Source organism: Pelodiscus sinensis, chromosome 2 (assembly GCF_052426305.1).
Source record: "Pelodiscus sinensis isolate ZL-2025 chromosome 2, ASM5242630v1, whole genome shotgun sequence".
NCBI lineage: Eukaryota > Metazoa > Chordata > Testudines > Trionychidae > Pelodiscus > Pelodiscus sinensis.
The window spans coordinates 184,660,244-184,682,148 of record NC_143053.1 but is presented as its reverse complement, the minus strand read 5'-3'; the positions used below and the strand labels follow the sequence as shown (position 1 = coordinate 184,682,148).

At 44.8% G+C, this 21,905-nt stretch overlaps 2 protein-coding genes and 1 long non-coding RNA gene across 8 annotated transcripts in view; 2 read left to right on the top strand and 1 right to left on the bottom strand.

Annotated features, from left to right (window-relative positions):
* Positions 1–2,913: 2,913 nt before the first annotated feature.
* On the top strand, positions 2,914–20,264 carry GGCT (gamma-glutamylcyclotransferase). Of its 4 annotated transcripts, none has more exons than XM_075921951.2 (5): positions 2,914–3,055; positions 4,743–4,907; positions 10,786–10,931; positions 15,375–15,510; positions 18,774–20,264. In XM_075921951.2, the coding sequence occupies exons 2-5, from the start codon at positions 4,743–4,745 to the stop codon at positions 18,921–18,923; spliced, it is 597 nt and encodes a 198-aa protein (XP_075778066.1). In that variant the 5' UTR covers positions 2,914–3,055; the 3' UTR covers positions 18,924–20,264. The 4 variants fall into 4 exon arrangements, with proteins under 4 accessions (XP_075778066.1, XP_006125636.2, XP_075778067.1 ...); XM_006125574.5 differs by lacking the exon at positions 2,914–3,055 and adding an exon at positions 3,080–3,393; XM_075921952.2 differs by lacking the exon at positions 2,914–3,055 and adding an exon at positions 3,567–3,644.
* LOC106732194 (uncharacterized) overlaps positions 6,277–21,905 on the bottom strand; it is a 30,267-nt gene continuing 14,638 nt past the window's right edge. Inside the window, exon 4 of the long non-coding RNA XR_001368456.4 lies at positions 6,277–6,427. This is a non-coding gene — a long non-coding RNA (uncharacterized LOC106732194). The remainder of the gene's footprint in view (positions 6,428–21,905) is intronic.
* The window catches only part of NOD1 (nucleotide binding oligomerization domain containing 1), a 42,369-nt gene continuing 40,865 nt past the window's right edge, over positions 20,402–21,905 (top strand). For 2 of the 3 annotated variants that reach the window (XM_075921950.2, XM_075921947.2), the window contains exon 1: positions 20,402–21,227. The gene's annotated coding sequence lies outside the window, so the exon portion shown is untranslated. Of the gene's footprint in view, positions 21,288–21,905 lie in introns of all 3 variants that reach the window. The other variant, XM_075921948.2, reaches the window with a different exon arrangement.

Sequence of the window (21,905 nt, the reverse complement as noted above, 5' to 3'; positions counted from 1 at the left end):
TTCACTTCAATCACTCTTTAAAACAGTACTAAATAATTTTTTTGCCACTTTAAAAATTAGTAGTCCTGTGGCACATACATATATATAAAATCACAAGCCTTCATGAGCAAAACCCACTTCTTCAGATGAGAAGATCATTTCATCTGAAAGAGTGCATTTTTTCCATGAAAGCTCATGATACTCTCTCTCTCTCTTTCTCTCTCTCTTTCTCTCTTTCTCTCTCTCTCTATATATATATATTTGTTATTTTCAAAGGTGCTACAGGACTACACCTCTGAGACTTTTTTTTGCCACTGAAAACCAAAGATCCAGATGTGAATCATTCATCTGACTCCACACTTATAACTTGGATAAATAGCAATGGGTACAAAATGGTCTCTTGGTTTACCTGTAAACAATTATCCTTCTCCAAAAATATTCTGAAAATTGCAGGCAGAAACAATGCCAGATTCCATGCTGTGCCAATAACTTTCTGTACTTTATGAACATAAGACCAACCATATGGTTGGACCAACCAATGGTCCAACTTTCTAGCCCCATATCTTGTCTACAACTTTCTACTACTTTCTGTACTTTATGAACATAAGACCAACCATATGGTTGGACCAACCAATGGTCCAACTTTCTAGCCCCATATCTTGTCTACAACATTGGCCAATATAGGGATTATAATAGTGTAGTGATTAACTGATTAACCGATACCCAAAAGCTTATAGGTCAATGCTATAGATTACACGCATTTCCTCTCCCCGCCCCACTTGCCAGTAAATTTTTTAGCAGGCTGGCCAACAGCCCGGCTCAGTCCTGGTTTGCGTTGGGTCTGGGACCTACCCCTGCTGTTGGTCTGCATTTAAAGTGTATTAGGAGTTGGGCAAGCAGGCAGCCTGGCTCAGTTCCGGCTCACGCCAGGTCTGGGAGCTCTGACCCCACCTTAGATAGGGGCTGATGTCACCCTGTGTTGCTGCCTTTTTGTCAGAGGCAGCAACACAGGGTGGCAGGCAGCCAGTCTGTGTGGGGAACTGATTTTTAAACTGGCTCCTCTCATGGACCAGCTCCCACCCGGCACCTTGCGCTACTGCCTCTGATACAGAGTGGCAGAGGGCTCCTCAGGAGTGAGACCGGAGTACACTGGCTGCCAGCCCCACCCCCCAGGGACTATAGAATAGTTGACTAACCGATAAGAATTCATGAGGTTACTAGACTATTCAATTAACTGATATTTAACCCCCCCCCCCCCCCAGGCCAGTAGCACCAGAGCTTCCGGGGGAGTATACAGAACAGAGCAATTTTAGAGAGACCCATCCATCCTCCCCTCCAGACTTTGGCAGAGCTTTAAGGTTGCCCTAGACATGAGGTTACATTACAGCACTGATCATCTTGGCTAACAGCCATTGACCGACATAGCTTCAGTAACTTAATCTAGTTCTTTTTTGACCACCATAACATCCCATGGCAATGAGTTCCATAGCTCAGTTGTTTGTTTGTGGAAAAATATTACCCGTACTTGAATATTCAATGTGCATCCTGTTAATTTCAGTAGATGATCCCTGGGTTTTCTATTATGGGAAAATGTAAATAACACTTATCCACTTTTCCCACACTGCTTCTAATTATATAGACTTTTCTCTTATCCCACCATCCCCCTTTGATTGTCCCTTTTCTAAGCCCTAATCTTTTTAGTCTCTCCCTGTACTGAAGCCATTCCATGCTCTTATCTGTATCTTATCTGGTGATTGTTATTGAACTGAGAGGTGATCAGAACGGGACACAGTATTCAAAGAGTAGGCATATAATTGATTTGTACAGTGGCATTATGCTTTTTTTCTACCTTATTTTCAGTCCCTTTCCTAACAATGCCTTTACCTTTCGGCCACTGCCGCACATTGAGCTGAAATTTTCAGAGAACTATCCATGGTCATGCCAAGATCTCTCTGGAGCAGTGATTGGGAATTAACACTGCAGTGGCTCACAGGCCTAGGAGCCATTCCTTTTCGTAAGAATGGCCATACTGGGTCAGACTAAAGGTCTATCTAACCCAGTATCCTGTCCTCTGACAGTGGTCAATGCCAGGTGCCCAGAAGTAAGAAACAGAACAGATAATCATCAAGTGATCTCTCCCATCACCCACTTCCAATGTATCTATCTCATAGAACTGAAAGGGACCTTGAGAGGCCATCGACTCCAGTCCTCGTAGCAGGACCAAGCATGATCCCTGACAGATTTGCCCCAGATCCCTAAATGGCACCCTCTAGGATCGAGCTTATCATGCTGGGTTTAGCAGGTGAATACTCAAACCACTGAGCTATTCCTCTGATAAACAGAGGCTAGGGACACCATTCCTACCTATCCTGGCTAATTAGGATTGATGGACCTAGCCTCCATGTGTGTAGCTAGTTCTTTTTTGTACCCTGTTAAAGTCCTGATCTTCACAACATCCTCTGGCAAGGAGCTCCACAGGCTGACTGGCCGCTCTGTGAGGAAATACTTTGTTGTATTTGTTTTAAAACTGCTACTTATTAATTTCATGTAGCGATGCCTAGTTCTTATGTTACGGGAACAAGTAAATAACGTTTGCCAAATCTGACATGATTTCATAGTATAATCCCCCTCACTCTCCTCTTTTGTAAGCTGGAAAGCCCCAGAGGGGTATCACTAGCTAGCCAGGCTCAGTGCTGGGGGTCTGCTGCCCTTCGCAGCGTCACTGCAGCTTCTCAGCGCTGCTCCTTGCATCAAACGCCCTTTCCTGCCGGCGCTTCCGCCACCTAGTGGCCTAGGTCGAGCCTGCAGCCTCCAGGGTCAGAGAGGCAGGGGGCGGATCATCCTCCTGACGTCATTCTGTGCCGCTCCAATCAGCCAGCGGGTCTCCCCAAACTGCTTAGGTAGCCTCTGGGGGGGGGGGATTTCCTAGGCGCTGGCCAATCAGAGGCGGCGGCACGCGGCGCTCGGCCAATGGGAAGGGAGCGCTGTTGCGAGGCTGCCGGCTGGCTAGAGTCTCTGCGGGATCGGCGGGTCCCTGCTGCAGTAGCAGCCGCGCGGCGCCCGCCTGGCTGGGGAGGTGAGGCGGGGTCCCCGGGCTGCGCGCGCTGGACGAGGCGGGGGCCGCGCCGGGCTTGCAGCTGTGCGGCCGCAGCGGGGCCTTGCTGCCCGCCTGCAGCGCTCTGCCAGGCCGCTGGTGCGGGGAGCCCCGGGCCTAGCGCCACTCACCGTGGCTGCAGGGCGCGGGTCGCCTGCCCGAGCGGGAAAGCAGCCTGGGGCCGGCTTCTGCTCTGTAGGGGGGTGTAAAAAGTCCGCGCTGGCAGGTCCCTGCAGATCGGTGGCGCTGGAACAGTTTTTAGAGCGGGGGTGCTTTTTACTTCGCACCCTCCCTTAGCTCGTCGGGGGTCCCCTCCAAAGGTAGGGCCAGCACTGGGCTGTGGCTGAGGGATGTGGATTGGGTGAAGGGAGCTAACGAGGCTAGGACCACAGCAGCTGGTGGGAACAGAGCCCTTGCCTGAGTCCTGGAGCCCGCCCGTGTGTAGGCTGGGAAGTAGAGCAAAGAAAAAGTAACTTGAATTTCTTATCAGTACTATGCTGTCACAATCCCCCCCGGAGGTTCCTCAGGGCAGGTGGCTCGAAGGATTATGATAGGACAATACCTGTAAAATGTAAGTGTGGGATGGAGTGTGGGTGGCTCAGGGCAGGGAGCTGGGAGTGTGTGGGTGTGGGGGAGCTCAGGGATGGGGGTGAAGTTATGGAGAGCACAGGAGTTAGGGCAAGGGTTGGGGAACTGCGGAGAACTTGGAGGCTGACGGAGTCAAGGCAGGGTGAGGTCAGGGCAGAGAGTGGGGGTGGTGCAGGAGTCAGGGCAGAGGGCATGGGGATGTAGGAGACTCAAGGAAGGGGACTAGCGGGAGCTTGGGGCTGGGAGTGCAGCCACGGTGCTGCCTAACCATAGAGCCCCAGGCGCAGAGCCCTGTGTGCAGGTCCTGTATCTGGGACTCTGTGTGTGGGGCTGGAAGCAGAGCCCCTGACATGGGTCCTGTATCCAGGACCCTGGGTATCCATGGGTCCTTTCTCCATAGGGAGAAGAGCCCCAGACAGGCATGAAGTCAGGTGCAGAGCTCCAGGTGTGGGGCCATTGGCAGCTGGCACCCCATGTGAAAACAGCAGGTGCTGCAGCACCCTTTGTACCGTGGAGATGTGAATGGCTAACCAGATAACTGGTAAGCATCATGCTTGCTGAATGATGCTTTCTGGTTATGGTTAACTGGCGGGGGCTGGAGAAGCCCCCTGCCTGATGTGGGCATGGGACTGTTCCAATCCAGAGCGATCTGCTGTAGACAAGGGCTGCACCTAGCCGGAGCAGCTCCCATCCATGGCGAGCCTGGCCAGAGCAGCATGACACAGGCTGGGGCCTGCCCCTGTTTAAGAAATTAACTGGTAAAACATAACGTTTAACCGGTTAACTGATTAAATGGAATTTTACATCCCTAGTGCACCTCTAGTTCCTGTGTCTATGCTACAGATACCAATTTCTCACAGTATAGGGTATCTGTTTATAAGCCGGGGGAGCAGCCACCAAGAAAAAAAACAGGAGTAAAGGGGAAGAATAAATGTGGGTGCAGCTGCTTCAAGAAAGATGGTGAAGGAAGCACAGAAGTCACAAGGCCAGGGGGCATGAGGAGGGTATAAGTAGAATTCCTCCACAAACACTGTTGTGATTTCCTTTAATACTTGCTTTCTTATTATTTTGTGTGTACTAGATGGAGAATCCCATGAGCCGTGCTTGTACCCAGTCATGTGACAATTTGGTAGTCGGTATTGTGGAGGACAGTTTCCTGTATTTTGCTTATGGCAGTAACCTGTTGCAGGAGAGGATCCGGCTTAAAAATCCATCTGCCGTTTTCTGTTTCATAGCCATTTTGCAGGTCTGTGTCTATGAGTGAGATGGAAACTGGTATTCTCCTTTCTTTCCCCTTTTCTTTTGCATATACCAAAGGAATGTATTCTTAATCTGTGTTTTTAATTATGATTTCAGGAATCTGGGGAGGAGACATAGCTGCTATGTAAGCGTAAATGTTATATTTCACTAACAATTTTGAAGCCCTATAGAATTTTGAGGGATGCTTTGTGAAGCTCTAAGTTCATGTCTGAACAAGACTTGTGTAATGTTAGTGATGCCTTCGCTATACTGTTTCATAGGCTACCTGGATTGAGAATACTCTTGATCATGTAAACTGGCAGAGTTCTGAGTATTTAGAGCCCCCCCCCCAGGCACCCTTATATGCTCAACCTGTAGGTTATCCTCCAGGGAGGCAGACTGAAATCAGTATTGGTGAAGATCTACAAATGAGTCTCTGAAATAATGGAGGGTGCATGACTAAAATGCTAAAATCCAATTGACTGGTTAAGAGTTGTATCCAGTCCTTTTATTTTTTAAAACAACCAGTGTTAGCAGATCAAATTTTTTACCTTGGTTAAAACTATGAGGAAAACTGTGCTGACGTTTTATGCTGTTTGATAGCTTAGATCTGCTTAAAATGTAATGCAATGAAGATGTCAGAGAACTTCTTGGAAAAATATTTTGCTACATAAGGAAATTTCTTCATGAGAGAGAACTTCTGTTGAAACTGGTAAGAGTTCAGCTGAATTAAGAGGACTTCTCATGCTAGAATAAAGAGGAATAGCTCAGTGGTTTGAGTATCGGCCTGCTAAACCCAGGGTTGTGAGTTCAATCCTTGTGGAGGCCATTTAGTGAAATGGGGGCAAAAGTTTGTCAGGGATGGTTCTTGGTCCTGCTGTGAAGGCAGGGGACTGGACTTGACCCTTCAAGGTTCTTTCCAGTTCTAGGAGATAGACAATCTCCATTAATTTTGTATAAGTGAGAAATCTGAAAGTGCTTATTAGATCAAATTTTTCATTAAAGCTAGATGAGCTCTCATAATCAAGAAATTTTTATTCTAGGCTAAGAAGTTACTAATTTCTCATTTTTCTTATGCCTCAGTATTGTAATCTGTATGGTATTCTTTGAAGGGCTTACTACTCAAAGTGATGCTGCTTACCAAGACTGCCGATGGGGTGGGCAAAAAGGGCAATTTCCCTGGGGCTGGGCGATTAAAAGGGGTTTGGGGCTCTTGGCTGGCACTACTACAGCAGCAGCTGGAGCCCCAGGCCCTTTAAATTACCACCAGAGTCCCATGCAGTGCACTGCAGAGTCCTAAATGGCATGCTCTCGATGGCGCTGGGGGAGGGGACTGAGGTTGGAGCACTGAGGACTGGCTGCGCTAGCCCCGCCCCTTCTGCCTAAGGCCCCTCCCCTTCTAGATGCACAGAGCCATCCTCCCTTTCCTAGGGGACCAGTGAGTTTGTCGACTTACCACTTGTTTCAACAATCTCCACTGAGGCTGGAACGACGTCCTCTGAAGTTTCTTCCTGGACAAACTGGTTGCTGAAAGGAAACTGGGACAACTCAATTTCTTAGCGATAAATAGATGGCTGCAAGCCTCTCCTTCTCCAGAGAGAGGGTAATGCTCAGTAAGGGTACGTCTACACTGCACCCTTAGCTTGAAATAAGCTACGCAATTTGAGCTACGCAAATTGTATAACTTCTTTTAAATTAATTTTAAAATAACTTATTTTGTAATTTTCAAAATAAACAGCTATTCCGAAATGTCCCTTAATCCTTGTGGAATGAGGTATACAGGGATGTCCCTGGCCAGCTGCAGCATGGGGGAGGGAGCTTGGGGGAGGGAGGCTCCGGCAGCGTGCTGCTCCTGCACTGGAAGACCCCAGAGGTTATGGGGTGGGGGGGTGTTCACACCCTTCACACACACAACCTGCATTAACTAGTAGAAAGGCTTTGGAGTCATTACACTGTATTAAGAATAATTAAATTACATGGCAAACCAGAAAAATGTAATTGGGAAAAATGAGCATGTGACAGCATAAATGAATGTGTTTTTTTTTTTATCAGAATGAGTGGTTTGTGCAGAAGAATTTTCTTGTTAGTGTTATTTTTTAAAGATATGTGTGATTTTCATGAACAGTAGGACTAAAATCACTGGTTTGAGCCAACTTAATACTGGTGGAAACAATGCAGGTGTAAATTCCACACAAAAATGCTGCTACACAGCCGTCTTGGTATGACATAAACATAGAAATGTCATTCTGCTACTCTTGGACCTCCCTTGACTGGAGGCTGCCAGTTGTGGTCATTTGTGTGGCTTTTTTGTGGTAAGACCAAAGGAGGGGAATAAATTTGAAGTACTTAACTTAAGGCATCTAAGACTATAAGTGGAGAACCCAAGAATGGAGGTACTCAAAATTAGTGGACACGAATGAAAATCTTAATGTCATACAGGGTGGCTCTTCCTTCCAAATATCTTTAATGTGCCACCTGTACTGATTTGTATTTTCTTTGTGACTTTTCAAGATCATGCATCACATTTTTTCTCTTAAGTTTAACCATTCATTCCTGCTTGATGGTTGAGTTGAAGTAATAATCACCTAACTTTAAAATATAGGTTTGTTGTAGTCAATAGAATAATTATTTTATGGCGTTAACTGTGTTTTAACTTTTGGATGTTTATTACAATTCGTGTTGTTCACGTGGTTTCCACACACACACACACAAAAAGGACTAGATAGTGCCATTGAGGCCCAGCCTTGTTTTGGCTGCAGAGCTACTCTGCTTTGGACGGAGCACTGTGAAATCTGCCTGAGTTTCCCCCAGTGAACAGTGGCCCATCAGACATAGCTCACTCCCTCGCTGCATTGCTCCCCCTCCCCTTCCCCCTGCCCCATTATCTCGGTCCTGGGAGAGGGGGAGAAGTGGTGCACTTCTGTCTTTTTCCTGCTGGTCAGAGTATTGGGGAGGGAGGCTGAGGCAACGCACCATCCCAGGCTTCTCCAGCTCAGCTGGAATCAGCCTCATGGGGGACCATGTAGGACCATTGGGCGGAGTGATGTTTGCACCCTTCACACTCCCCTGCATACGAGGCCTGATCTAGCATGCACACACAAAAAGTTGTGTGAAGGCTTTTTGCCTAAATCCAATCTTCAGCTTGCTTTATCGTTTTTTGGGTTATGGAGTAAATATACTGTGCAGCAATGTTATGATCTGGCTCTCAATTTCTGGTGGTTTTGAAAAGACCTGTGTCCTAGATGTACAGTGGGCTAAGAACACAAACTGGGTTTGGTCAATTGCTCTGTACTGATTCAGTTATACTGTGTTTAAAAAAGAACTGAGATTTCAGAATGAAAAGGCACTATTTGGATAATAGTTGACTTCAGACGTAATTTGCGTACTGTGAAACTGGGTACGGGTAGAGAGTAAAATCAGCTTTGGAATAAAAGGTTAAGGGGACTGAACAGGAGTGTTAACTTTGACAAAGAAGCAAGGGAGGGTGTAAAAATTACAATCTGAATGTGAGGGGTGACTGGGGGATGGGAATTAGTGATTATAGTAAATGCGCACGAGGAAATACATGAAGGATAATTCAGCTAAAATTGGATCAACATTTAGGAGAGGGACAAAGAAAAAAATTAAGGGTATGAGCCCAGTAGTGCCCAGGGACTTTATTGCTCTTAATTCCAATAGGCACTAGAGGTGCTGAGTACTTTGCAGAGTCAGGACCACAGTGGTCTTAAAACAGGAAAATCTTAAGACATTATCAAAAAATAATTTATTAAAGTATCCTTAATGTGCTGGGCTCTGTACATAACCCGAAAGGCATCCTCTTTAAGGGAAAGAGAGCCCTATTCTGCAAACACTTACCTGCATCTTACTTTTTGCCTTTGACTTCAGTAGGGCTACTGGCATGCATACAGATACTCATGCTTGAATTTGCAGGATCTAGCCTAGAGTCTTGAGTAATATACAAGAGTCTGGTGACCCTTACACTCTTAAAGCACTTTGTAGCAACTCATGGAATGGCTGAGGATGAGCGTATATAATGTTTTTATTTTAGAGAGCTCTTTGAGAAGTTCCTTTTTGGAGGTTTTAATTGCATCCTCTAGTATAGGGGGCATATCTTGCAAAACCATCTGTTGCATCCTCAAGGTTTATTGAAAATTAGACAAGAGTCTCCAAAGTGCAGACTCGACTTTTTTAGCCCTCCCAATTTCAAAAATATTTCAGAGATTGAAAACATATTTTAAGAGTTGGCTCACTTCAGAATTTAAAATCCTTAAGTAAGGACACTGTAAAGGAACTTCAGTTTGAAATATAGTCAGTTTAAAAAAAGGAGGGGAGGAGCTTAAATGTAGTTTAAAGAAGGTTGCTTGGTCTTGAATAGGGCCCATGCAAGCTGCAAACTGGCTGACAAGTGATTCATCACACAGACTAGGTCTACACTACAGTTGTTTTTCCGCAAAAATTCCCAGAGTGTCCACACCTCAAGTGCGTTTTTGCGCAAGTAAATCGAAAGATCAGAGGGGTTTTTGTGCAATTGGTAATCCTCATTCTATGAGGAAGAATGCCTTTTTGTGCAAGAAGGCATGTATAAATGGAGAAAAGGGTTTTTTTGCGCAAGAAGAGGGAAGAGGGGGAAAAGCACAGGTGCCCTGCTGGCCATTCTGTCCATAGCAATCACTGCTTACTTGCGAGAGAGCATCCAGGCAGTTTGGACGCTCTCTTTCACAAAAGTGCATTGCTTTTTCAATGCGCTTTTGCAGTGTGGACGCGCTCTTGCGCAAGTAGCTTTTGCGGAAGATCTCTTCTGACAAAAGTTTCTTGCACAAGAAGCCTGCAGTCTAGATGTAGACCCAGTGTGCTGAATGCTGTCCAGAGCACGAAGTAAAACTGAAAAAAAAAATGAGGAAAAGTTTCCTGTATTTAATTTTATAGGAAACTTTATGGTAAACTTGGGTGCTATTTGTGAGAATAGGAGGTGTGTGAAGTATCTCAATTTTGTTCCTACAGTGGGTTAAAAAAAACTGATGAAAATATCCCTTAGAAGTCACTCATCTTCTATTCTCAGAAGTAACACCCAAAAAATATTCTAACTGAAAAGCTTAGAAACTTTTTTCCCACTTGCTTTGTGCGTTTGATAGTACTTTCTGTTACTCAATTTTTTTGGTCAGTTTCAGTTCCTTTCTTTTCTCATATGCTAGCATGAGGACTTCTCACATGCCCTGTTTGGCACCACTCAGACTTACTCTTCCTTATGCACTTCAAGAAGCTTTCATGATTAACAGCAGCACCAGAAAAAGAATTAAGCAGCTGACACAGAAAAGCATGCATGTACACAGAGAAGAAGGGGACAAGGAGGAGTACTGGGCCCTAACAGGTGTGATGCTGTGGCTCTCAGCCCCACTCCTCCCCCCGCTGGAAAAAAAACCCTTCTAAACATCTGAAGGGCAGCAGAAAATCATTTCAGAAATGGGATTTGAACTTCAAAAAGTTACTGACATCCCCTTGCTATCATTGTATTTCATTTAGAATGCATCTATTGTATTGAGATGAGGTTCTTGCTCTTTCCTTGCCAATCTCATTTTCTAGCAATTCTGTTGTTTGGCCTAAAAATAGAGATATATCCAGATCTGGGAACATATTTCACAGTGCAGTTCCATTACAAATGAACCTACCATAGCTTTCTTCCTTCTTCCAGACCTCCTACTGAAGTCTGTAGAAAACATCCAATTAAACACAGAGAGAGCTGGATCACATTGTTAATGAAGGAAAAGTAACTTCCTTGTGGTTATTCTGGCTTTTCTTGTAGACAGCTTAAACTAGTGCTTTGTTAAGAAAACCCAAATCACTGAGGTTAAGTGGAAATTGATCATTTGCATTGGTTTAATTTGCAGGATTTTAAACTCATTTTTGGCCATCATCAAGGCAAAGCAACTTCTTACTGGCATGGAGGTGTAGCTACCATTGTTCAAAGCCCTGGAGACGAAGTGTGGGGAGTAGTGTGGAAAATGAACACTAGCCATTTAAATTCTCTGGATAAGTAGGTGATTTATAATTTTAATGTCTTATCATTTTAAGCAAGCCAAATGCAATGGTTATTTTTCAGTAATCCAAGTGGTGAGTTTGTTTTGGATCAGGGAGAAAGCATCGGATTCTAAAACAAACTTAACTCAGTTTTGGAAGTTGATAATCTGTTTTAACTTTTGAAAAGCAAAAGAACTTTAAAGAAGGTCTTTAATACCTGGAGGAGATTCTGAACTGTTGAACTGACTTTAAAAAATTGTCACACTTTCTTTCCATATTTACTAATTATGAAAGTTCTTTGAGCAAGGTTTTCTGCCTTCGCAGCCCCGTTATCTGTTTTGTCCTGCAGCGGAGCGGAGATGATACTGACTTTGACATTGGGATTCCTACATCAGTAGACAGATATGAGCACCATGCTTAGATCTTGGGTTCCAGCTGGAGGAAGATGAGCTAGGCTGCACAGTTGAGAACCAGCTCTTCGATGCTAGCGAAGGGAGCTCTTGGAAGAGCCACTAATACAGCAATTTCCTATGCTTGCCACAGATTTTTGAAATGTTTGCTTTGAGGTTAGTCCAAATTATGAAATAACTAGGGAGCAGACTAAGAAACTCTTGTGGCGGTGCCATTCAGATCTCTAAAATGATGAGCATGGGAACTGTGAATTGATGTAATTATCCTTCCTAATACAAACCTGTCCTGCCCCTGTTCAGTGACAACTTAGCTCTGCCACTTTTCAAATTGTTTATCTGCCTGTATGTGTGCTGGAGAGCATTGAGGCAGTATATAACAAAAGCCTCAGAAAATCATCCCACTCTTTTGCGGGCGCCCTAATAAGGATATAGGAGCATAGCTTTAGGCACTGTTGGAAACTTTGGCCAGAGCTCTGTACTTCTTGTTTGTTACAGCTTTTAATGGTCTTGTCTATAAAACTGAAATTTCAGCTTGCACATTAAGGGTGTGTAATGAGTCTAAATCTGCAAGGGGAAGAATGCTCTCAGCTGCCATTGACTTCATCACCTCACACAATCAGGCCCATTGTGAACACTTTCAGGAGTTGAGGAATAAAATTAATGTTAAAAAGTTTAGTTTGGAGACACTGGAATTAGATTAAATCGGAGCAGTAAGTTACCGTGTGTACTTCTCACTGGGAAGCATTCCTATCCCAGTTCTTTTCTGCCCCTTTCTCCTCACAATGCTGATCCTACTAGTGACTTCTCTCTCTTTTCTACAGCATCTTAACTGTTGTCATGCTTTCCTGAAACCTAACATATGGCACACACCTAAAGAGCCATTAATTGTTTCTGTCTGAGGGAAGATTGTACCCTGACCAACACTATCAGGAAAGAATAGGTTGATTGGTAAATTCTTGTAATTTAATAAATATAATATATGGAGATATACTATTTCATAGATCTGGAAGGGACCTTGAGAGGTCATTAAGTCCAGTCCCCTACCCTCACAGCAGGACCAACTACCATCCCTGACAGATTTGCCTGCGATTCCTAAATGGCTCCCTCAAGGATTGAGCTCACCCCCTGGGTTTAGTAGGCCAATGCTCAAACCACTGAACTATTCCTCTCCCCAATTTGTATTGTGGGATCTTAAATCACTTGCTCTTATTTTTTTAAAATCAGTTTTAATTCTAGTGAAAGTACCTGCTTGGCAGCTCTGGAGACTTGACTGCTCGAACTCAACAGAAATGTTACAGGAAGAGCATTTGTATTGCTGACTCGGTGCCCTGACAAGTTACTAATATGTCCTATAGATGATCTGATAGAGGAAAGAAACTGGATTTGTCCTCCTTTTTGCTTCTTTATGACCTATAAGGAAAACATGATTTAAATTAAAGAAAATCTAGTGCTAATCTTTTCATTGGATAGTCAGGTTTTATCTCCCCCATCTTCCTAGTGATGGGGTATAATTATGATGGAGTAACCATGAAGTGAAAAGTGATGGAGCAGAAAACGTTTTTATCGGATGTTAAAAATTGGCATTTTGTGTCTGTTAATAGACATTTTTTCTCTTTCTGCACACCTTGCCCTCTAGAAATAAAGTAATTACCAGCTTTTTACCTGTTAAAATACTTAAATTGGCTTTTGTTCTGATAACGTGGCAGTGTCCTTGTGAGGACTATGGCTCCAATCCTGCAAAGGCTTACGTTACGTGTACACTATGGATCTTACAATGGCACAGCCGTATCACTACAGTTATGCTGCTGTAAGGTCATCTGTGGGTTTTTTCACACCCTTGAGTTACAAAAGTTCTACTCGGGTGAAAGTAATGTAAATTTCTTACAGGTACTGGCCTATCGCCACCCGGGTCTCTGCTGGTTTTTGCTGCAGCTCAGTCAGTTCTTGCTGGAGCTGTGCAGTAGGCAGCACCCCCTTACTTTCACCTCTGGTTCTAGTGTAGACAAAGCCTTAAATGTTAAATACACAGATCAAATAGTCCTGCTGAAGTCAATGGGACTGTTTGCGTTTAATTTAATTGCACACATTCGTAACTGTCTGCTTATTGTGACATAATCTATTTTTAACTATGACTAACTTTCTTTATGTTGGATTATTAAACATTATTGGCAAATGTTTATTTTTGTAAACTTGTAACTGTTGAATTTCTCACATTTACACGCAGAGGGGCAGGCGAGAGCTGGTGCTCTGGGGGAGCCAGCTCCCACCTGCTCCCTCTGTCCTCCTGCTGCTGCTGCCTCTGTTACAGAAGCAGCAGCAAAGGGGTGTGCGCTCTGTGGGAGTCGGTACACTCAGAGAGCCAGCTTGAAAGCCAGCTTCCCATATATACTGGCTCCTACCTGCCCCCCTCACACTCTGTGCTGCTGCCTTTCTATCAGAGGCAGTAGTGTGGGATGAGGAAAGGGGCGCAGGTGGCTTCTCAGGAGCTGGGACATGGGGGCAGCAAGCTTAAAAATTGGCTATCCTGAGTGCCAGCTCCCACCTTTGCTACCTCTGATATACAAGTAGTAAAGGGTGTGCATGTAGTCGTTAGGATTAACCGATGAGCCTGGACTTATCGATTAATCACGTAAATAACTACATGCTAACATCCCTACTGTGTATGTTCACTTTTCCTCAGCAAGGACAATGAAAGTAGTCTTTGTTGGGTTCTGTTTTTTGGATAACATGTAGCCAATTTCAATTTTAGTTCCTCATTTACTAGCCAAATAGTACAGTGCTTGGATTGCAAGCAAGGGAGAGGAATCTTTGTGTCTTTGTTTTCCTTGGTACTATTCAACTTCTTGCAGACACTTCTCTTAATCATAAGTTTTGGAGGTTTGGTCTTAGAATAAAATTTACATTTCTTGAAGTTTTAGTTTGACCTGACACTCAAACTTTTGTTTAAATCCCAACAAGAAACACTGTTGGCCTCTCCTCTTTCTTCCCCCAGCTATGACCTAGAAATCTGTTTCTGAAGTTCATATACTGTTTATTTGTAGGCTGCAATTCTGCTGCTGGTTCCATGTAGGCATATGGGTATGCTTATATCGAGCCAGCGTGGGCCATGCTCTTCTAGTATGGTAAATCAGTTGTGAAAGTGATTAAATGCTTTCATTTTAAAATATAACTTGTCAGTTTCTTAGATACCTCTGTAATGATTCTGGTTAAAACCTAGACAAGGCGTTCTAAGTGGTCACATTTTTACCTGCCATATTTAGCTAAGAAGTTAATGATTCTATCTAAATTCTGTCCCTGGTCTCATGACATTTCAACTACGTTCACCCATTACTGCTGCCAATTTACTTAGTACATTTGTAATAGTGCTAAAAATTTAATTAGCTTCTCTTTTTTTTTTAATCTACTATCCCCCTCCTGCCCCTGGGCAAATCTTTCTTTTGAAAGAAACTAGTTATGGCAGTTCTAGATATAATCTCGTAGCTCATTGCTTTTGTACAGATTCTATGCAATGAGGTCTGGGCATGTTAATGGGTGTGCTGGGTTGTTCACAAGGCTGTGCTTTCCCAGAGAACTGTGGGAGTTTCCCCATTTTAGAACTATCTCCATTTAACACTAATTAAAGGGGCAAGATAAAATGTTACAATTGTTTCATTATCAGAACAGAACTTAATGATCCTGGCATTGTCTTTTAATTCTGATAATTTTGTGGATTATAAAATGTTATTTATATAACAGACATTAACTTATTCACAAAAAGTAGTGTTGGTAGTTAACTTGCATGGTTACGGGGATAGACTTGGTTTTACAGTATTTGTTCTGGATCTAAAAACTTAGCCATTAGTTGTATTGACTTTTTAAATTCAGTTTTCCAAGATACAAGCAGTGATCAAAATGACTGCAATACATTGATTTTATTCAGTACTGCAGCCAAAAAGCCAATTTCCATGCTAAAACTCACCTATGCAAATACATGTTATTTCAGATATAGGATAATTTCCTCCACTGTATTGGTGGTTCAGAATGAAAGTATATGTTTTGATTTTTTACAGGCAAGAAGGGGTTGAAGATGGTTTTTATGTTCCAATAGAAGTTTCCGTTCGCACGCAAGAGGGAAAAGTGTTGACCTGTCGAAGCTATCAGATGACTGATTACATCTGTGATCTCCCATCACCACAGTATAAAAAAGTAGGCATCTAAAAAGAGCATGAACTGAAGCGGATATTATATTACTACTTCCCATTTAAAATACTCTCTTACAATAGCATTTGCTACATAGTATAGTTCCTTCAAATAGAATTTCAATTCTTTCCAAATGTATTAAGCCAATATGTCGCTATTGTTATTCTGACTTCAGTGAAACTAAACAAAACGTAAATCTGACCTATTGAACGTAAAGCAATTGCTCCCATCCACAAATTGCTTCATCCTGAACTCATGTGCAACTACCTATGGGGTGGCATCAGCTGCCCACAAGCACCCAGCCACTTTACAAAATACAGTAAACTTCCGATAATCCGGCACCTTTAGGACCCAGGGGGTGCCGGATTATCAGATATACCGGACTATCGGAAGGGGGGGGCTATGAGGGGTCTGAGACAGACCCCTCATAGCCCCCCCTTCCGATAGTCCGGCTCTGCCCCAGGCGTCCCTGATTCAGCCGCTGCTGGTCAGTTTCAACAGCAGCTGAATCCGGACGCCTGGGACAGAGCAGCTGGGGCACTGCGGGGTTGGTCCCCGCAGCGCCGCACCTTGGCGCTGTGGGACCAACCTGGCAGCACCCCAGTTGCTCTGCCCCAGGTGTCCCCAAGTCAGCTGCTGCTGAAACTGACCAGCGGCTGACTTCAGGAAGCCGGGGCAGAGCAGCTCTCCCTCGGGCTTCCTGTAGTCAGCTGCTGGTAAGTTTCAGCAGCGGCTAAATCGGGGACAGCTGGGGTGCTGCCGGGTTGGTCCCGCAGCACCGAGGGCCAGCGGTATGGGACCTACCCAGCAGCACTCCAGCTGCTCTGCCCCCAGCTTCCCCGATTCAGCTGCTGATCAGTTTTAGCTGAAGCTGGGGGCAGAGCAGCTCCAATGGTCCGGCTGCCTGGAGCACTTCCGGTTTCCTGATGGTGCTGGACCATCAGGAGTGCCGGACCATCAGCTGCTGGACCATCTGAGTTTTACTGTAGTTGGAACAGATCACTACTCAACTGAAGTCTCGGGGGAAATTTTAGTGAACAGAACTTAACTTTCTGACCTGAAATCTGACAAGGATGTAGGTATTAATATCTCCACTCTTGTAAAAGGTGACCTAGGATCTTTAATGACTACAAGTAATTAGTTTTTTGGTTTGACCTCTCCAACATCACAGGCCTTGTAATGTTGTTCTGAGACACTGGCTAGAATGTCTTAGTATATGTGCAGTGTGCCTCAAGTGGCATGTGACCAGGATTCATTACTGAACGATCATCAGTTGGATCATTAGTTTCCCTGGCTTGGGCCGGGTACTGATGGGAAGCGCAACACGAACATGGATCTGTGTTCTCTGCTGTGGTACTGGTTTGAAAGAAAGAGTTCCATATGAGTCACCAGCACCCCTGCAGCACACTGACTCTTTTGGGAGGTGTGCCTACGTTCCAAACAGGCCTGACTTGCTTAGCTGGTGAGATCTGAGGTCCTAGCCAGAGCCAGTGTGACTACATGTCTAGAAATGTTTAGCTAATCAGAATTACAGATGAAAATCAACAAGTTGCCAGAGTGACTTTCTACTGAAAACAACTAACTGGACGTGATTCTACAACGCTTATGCATATGTTACTCCTGTTGAACCAGGGATCCATCCTTATGGATCCACTTGCAGAATCAGACTTTCTTTTTTTGTTTAAAGAACAAACACTACCCCAGGAGTCCTTCATGTGCTGGCCAACCATCATTCCCTCTTATGTTTCTCCCAGACATATCTTTGGGGCTGTGTGAAGAAATACAACTATGCTAATATGAACATAAAGGTTGGTAATGTGTATATATATAAAAAATCTGGGACTCTCCTTGCCATACTGCATGTATGGAAAAACTGATCTTTTATTTGTCAAACAAAATTACCCCATACAAGTAAACTTTTGCAAGATAGTCATCTTACTGTATACACTGTAATCTAATGCGGTGTAATCTAATATGTACAATTAGACATTTTTATGTCAAAACTGAAACTGTTATGGGCATTGTAACTTACTGACTTAGGCTGCATCTACACTGGCATGATTTTGCGCAAATACTTCTAACGAAAAAGTTTTTCCATTAAAAGTATTTACGTAAGAGAGCGTCTATACTGGCATGTGCTTTTGCGCAAAAGATTTGCCATTTTAGCCATCGGGCTTTCTTGCGCAAGAAATTAACGTTGCCTGTCTACACTGGCCTCTTGCGCAAGAATACTTGCACAAGAGGGCTTATCCCTGAGCGGGAACGTCAGAGTATTTGCGCAAGAAGCACTGATTTCGTACATTAAAACGTCAGTGTTCTTGCACAAATACTCGTGGCAGCCGCTTTTGCGCGAAATCTTGCCAGTGTAGACACAGCCTTTGTGTGTGTGTTTGTGTGTATTTTATCAGTTCTCTTTTCACTCTGGCTCCCCTCCTTCACAATTGCATCATCACTGGCTCATTCCTACTTTGACTTTTCTTCGTTATAGTCATATCAATTCAGACACTGTATTCTGTAAGAGAAGTAAAAGTGCTCTCAAGAAGACAAGTAGGGGCTGTTCATGTCATGTGGCTGTGTCAGTGACTAAATGCCTCTATGTATATGTGTGTGGTATCTCCATACCCGGGATAAGTAGTTTTTATTTTTGTAAACTCTACCCCAGTAATTTCCTGTATCTTTTTTTCTCGCTTCCCATAAATATATTACAAACTTTCATTTCATTGTGGATGAAGGAAAGCATCAGTAAAAGAATCAGCAGAGAAACGTCTTACTTTATGCTACATCTAAATAGTTTCTTTGCTACTGTTGTTCTGAGTCATATTTACTACTGTCCAATCAAATTAGAAAGACTTGGTAGCTGTTGGTGCACCATCTCAGGATTTTTTTAATAGCCCAAAGCATTCTAGTTACTTCTCACTAAGGAGGATTTATGCTGAGACTGGTTGAAGATTGAAATCCTCTATCTTGAAGGCAGAAATGAATTGAAATAATGTTAAGGCGCTTACACAATAGTCTCCTAGGGTTTTGTACTAGTATCCAGCACAGCAATATGTGAACTGCTTCAGATTCATTATATTGGCACTTGTGAGATATTCAGAAGTCTTCATAGTTGGTGTTTTTTACTGCCTTCCCTTTTCTGGTAAGGTAAGGTGTGCATTTTGTTTTAGTTCCATTATCTTAAGTGGCACTATTTTTACACAAGTAAAGGTGTGATCTAACTCTTTCATTACAAAGTGATGTTAAAAGTTTTGGTTTTTTTTTAATTGTAGGTCATCTGCATGGGTGCAAAACAGAATGGCTTGCCAGCTGCCTATCAGAAGAAATTAGAAGCTATAGAGACTAACAACTATGCAGGGCCAGTGTCAATCTTTGAAGAAATTGAAGCTGCTATTACGGAGAAGGAAACAACAACTCAGTAGAAAAGTTCTTCCCAAAATATTTCCATTTCCACTTCCTTGCCTGTGATTTATTTGTATTGCTTATATTATACAGGTGATCAAATTAGGTTATCTGAGTGGTCCTTTCTGGTCTTGGAATGTATGGATTTTTCATTTTGATTTAGGCATTTTTTAGGCATCTTTCTTCTTAATATGCTGATTAGCAATAATTTCTTTGATAAAGAATGGTGAACTTGTCATATGCTGATTAGCAATAATTTCTTTCTTTGATAAAGAATGGTGAACTTGTCATGTTTTAATTCAACAAGATATTGGATTTGATGTGCAATTTAAGGCTCTGATCTTGCAAAGATCAGTGTACATTGTTAACTGTGTGTACCATGTTTAAAGTTAAGTGCATGTGTAAATCTTTGCAAAGTTGAGCTTAACTTTCTACAGTTCTCATACAGTGCTGGTAACACTGCCTATGGTTACAGTGCTGCTGCTGCTGCTGCAATGCTGTGATTTGGGCAGTGTAGTCAAAAAACCCAAACAAGGGCTGTAGTTTTATTGCCAGGGCCCAGGAGTGGGGCTCCCAACGATAAAGTTCTGTTTTATACTGGCATTTTTCAGCATTAAAACTTTTGTTGCTTGGGCTGTGTTTTGTCACACCCCTGAATGACTAAAGTTTTAGCACTGAAAGTGACAGTGTAGATATAGCTTAAGGTTTTTAGGATCAAGCTATGGGTCCCTAGCTACGGTGCACACAGATCTCCAGCCAGGTTTAAAAACCATTTTTTTCCCCCTGATGTAGTAAATAAGATTAATTGGGATGCAAAGTGGGAAATGAAGCTGATGCTGATTTGGATTTTTACATATCTAACTTCTTTAGAAGGAGTGCTGGAACAATTTGTATAGTGGGGATGCTGAGAGCCATTGACCCAAACTGGAAACCCTGTATATAATAGAAATCACTTCAAGTAGGGGCACCCCCACATCCCTAATTCCAGCACCTATATTCTGTAGAGCAAAAAAAATTTCTATTTGGGAGGTGTAAACATTTTATTTTCAAAGTTAATTATTGGCTATTCTTTACCCTTTAGCTGTGCAATCACTCTCTGTGAACCAATATGTCATACCACTGAATACTGGTCACATAAAAGCCAGTTTTAAAAAAAGGAATTTTAAAATACAAATATCTTCCATAGAAAATATGCTTTTAAAAATGTTAAGCTAGGAGGCAACCCACCCCCTTAAGGAAGTTACCAGCACGGGACAGTGTTCTGCCTCTAATGGCTTGCTGGTTTTGTGGTATAATTTCAAGAAATGGGTGAACCAAGTGTAATAAAATACTTTTTTGAAATCTTTATTGTAAACGTTTTACACTTCAGGCTTGTGTAACTTTAGTTGTTATGCTTGTTTTTAAAGGGTATGGGTGGAGGGGGAACGGACAAGAGCGCTTGCAGGCTGATACCTAAAGATTCTGTTTTTGTGGTATCCAGCCAAGTGTGGCCCATGGCCACCGCAGGAAGCCGTCACTTTCAGCAGTTGTAGATAACTGTAGAAACAACAGTATCAGGCTGCCCTGCCCTAAAGTCTGTCAGCCTTCTTCCTGCAAGTTCAACTATACAAGCCAGAAGTTGAATCATATTTTCTGTGGGCATGTTTTTCTAGCTCTTGGGCACTGTGGGGGCAGTAATGCTCTTCCAAAGCACCCATTTCTGGATGCTCCTAGTACGGCGGCACCACCCAGACAAGCCTGAATACTTAGAAAAAGCTTAGAAACAGCTTTAAAAAAGTGAACAGCGTTTGCATCCGCTCCAGCTCTCAAGTGAGCTGGCCCTCCCTGGGTGTGGCTGCCTTCTCCAGCCCAGATCCACTGGGGGGAGACGGGCTTGCAGGGGTCAGCAGGGCTAGGGCTTGGCCCAGCTGCAGGCTGGGTGGGGGGTGGCTGGAAGGTGTAACTCTCGCCTTCCTTAACGCCGGCTGCGGGCCTGGCTCCCGGCTCAGCAGGCGCTGTGGAGGGAAAGCCCCCCGCGCAGCCAGGCTCCGGGCGGCCGGGGCAGGGAGAAAGGGGGCTCAGGCGCCAGACGAGCGGTGTCCTAGGAGCTCGCGCTGGCTGGGGCGCAGGCGGCTGCAGAGGGAGCCGCTGCGCCCGGAGCGGGGGAGGCGCCTGGGGTTGCGAAACCGTCTGGCTCGTCGGGGCAGCAGCTCGCTCAGGCAGCGTCGGGCACCCGCGAGGGGGAAGCGCCCAGCCGAGCAGCGCGGGGCGGGACTCCGGCCCCAGAGTCCGCCGGGCCCGGGCAGCGCCTCGCTCCTCCCTCTCACTCCGTGTCCCGCGCCGCGGTGAGTCCCGGCCGCGCCCCCAGTGCAGTGCCCGGCGGGGAACGGGGGTCCCAGTACTGGGTATGAAGCTGCCTGGAGCGGGGGAGGTGTCAGTGCTGGGGGGGGGGGGCTGCCTGGGGCAGGAGTGGGGGAGGTCAGAGTGCTGGGTATGGGGCTGCCTGGGGCAGGAGCGGGGAGGGATCCCAGTGCTGGAGGGGGCTGACTGGGGCAGGAGCGTGGGGAGAGTCACAGTGCTAGATATGGGGCTGACTGGGGCAGGAGCTGGGGAGAGTCACAGTGCTAGATATGGGGCTGACTGGGGCAGGAGGGGGGGGGTCACAGTGCTGGCTATGGGGCTGACTGGGCAGGAGGGGGGGTCACAGTGCTGGCTATGGGGCTGACTGGGGCGGGGGGGGGGTCACAGTGCTGGCTATGGGGCTGACTGGGGCAGGAGGGGGGGTCACAGTGCTGGCTATGGGGCTGACTGGGGCGGGGGAGGGTCACAGTGCTAGATATGGGGCTGACTGGGGCAGGAGGGGGGGTCACAGTGCTGGCTATGGGGCTGACTGGGGCAGGAGGGGGGGTCACAGTGCTGGCTATGGGGCTGTCTGGGGCAGGAGCGTGTGGGGGGTGTGTGACAGTGCTGGGTGGGGGGCTGCCTGGGGCAGGAATGAGGGAGGGGTGAGTGACAGTGCTGTG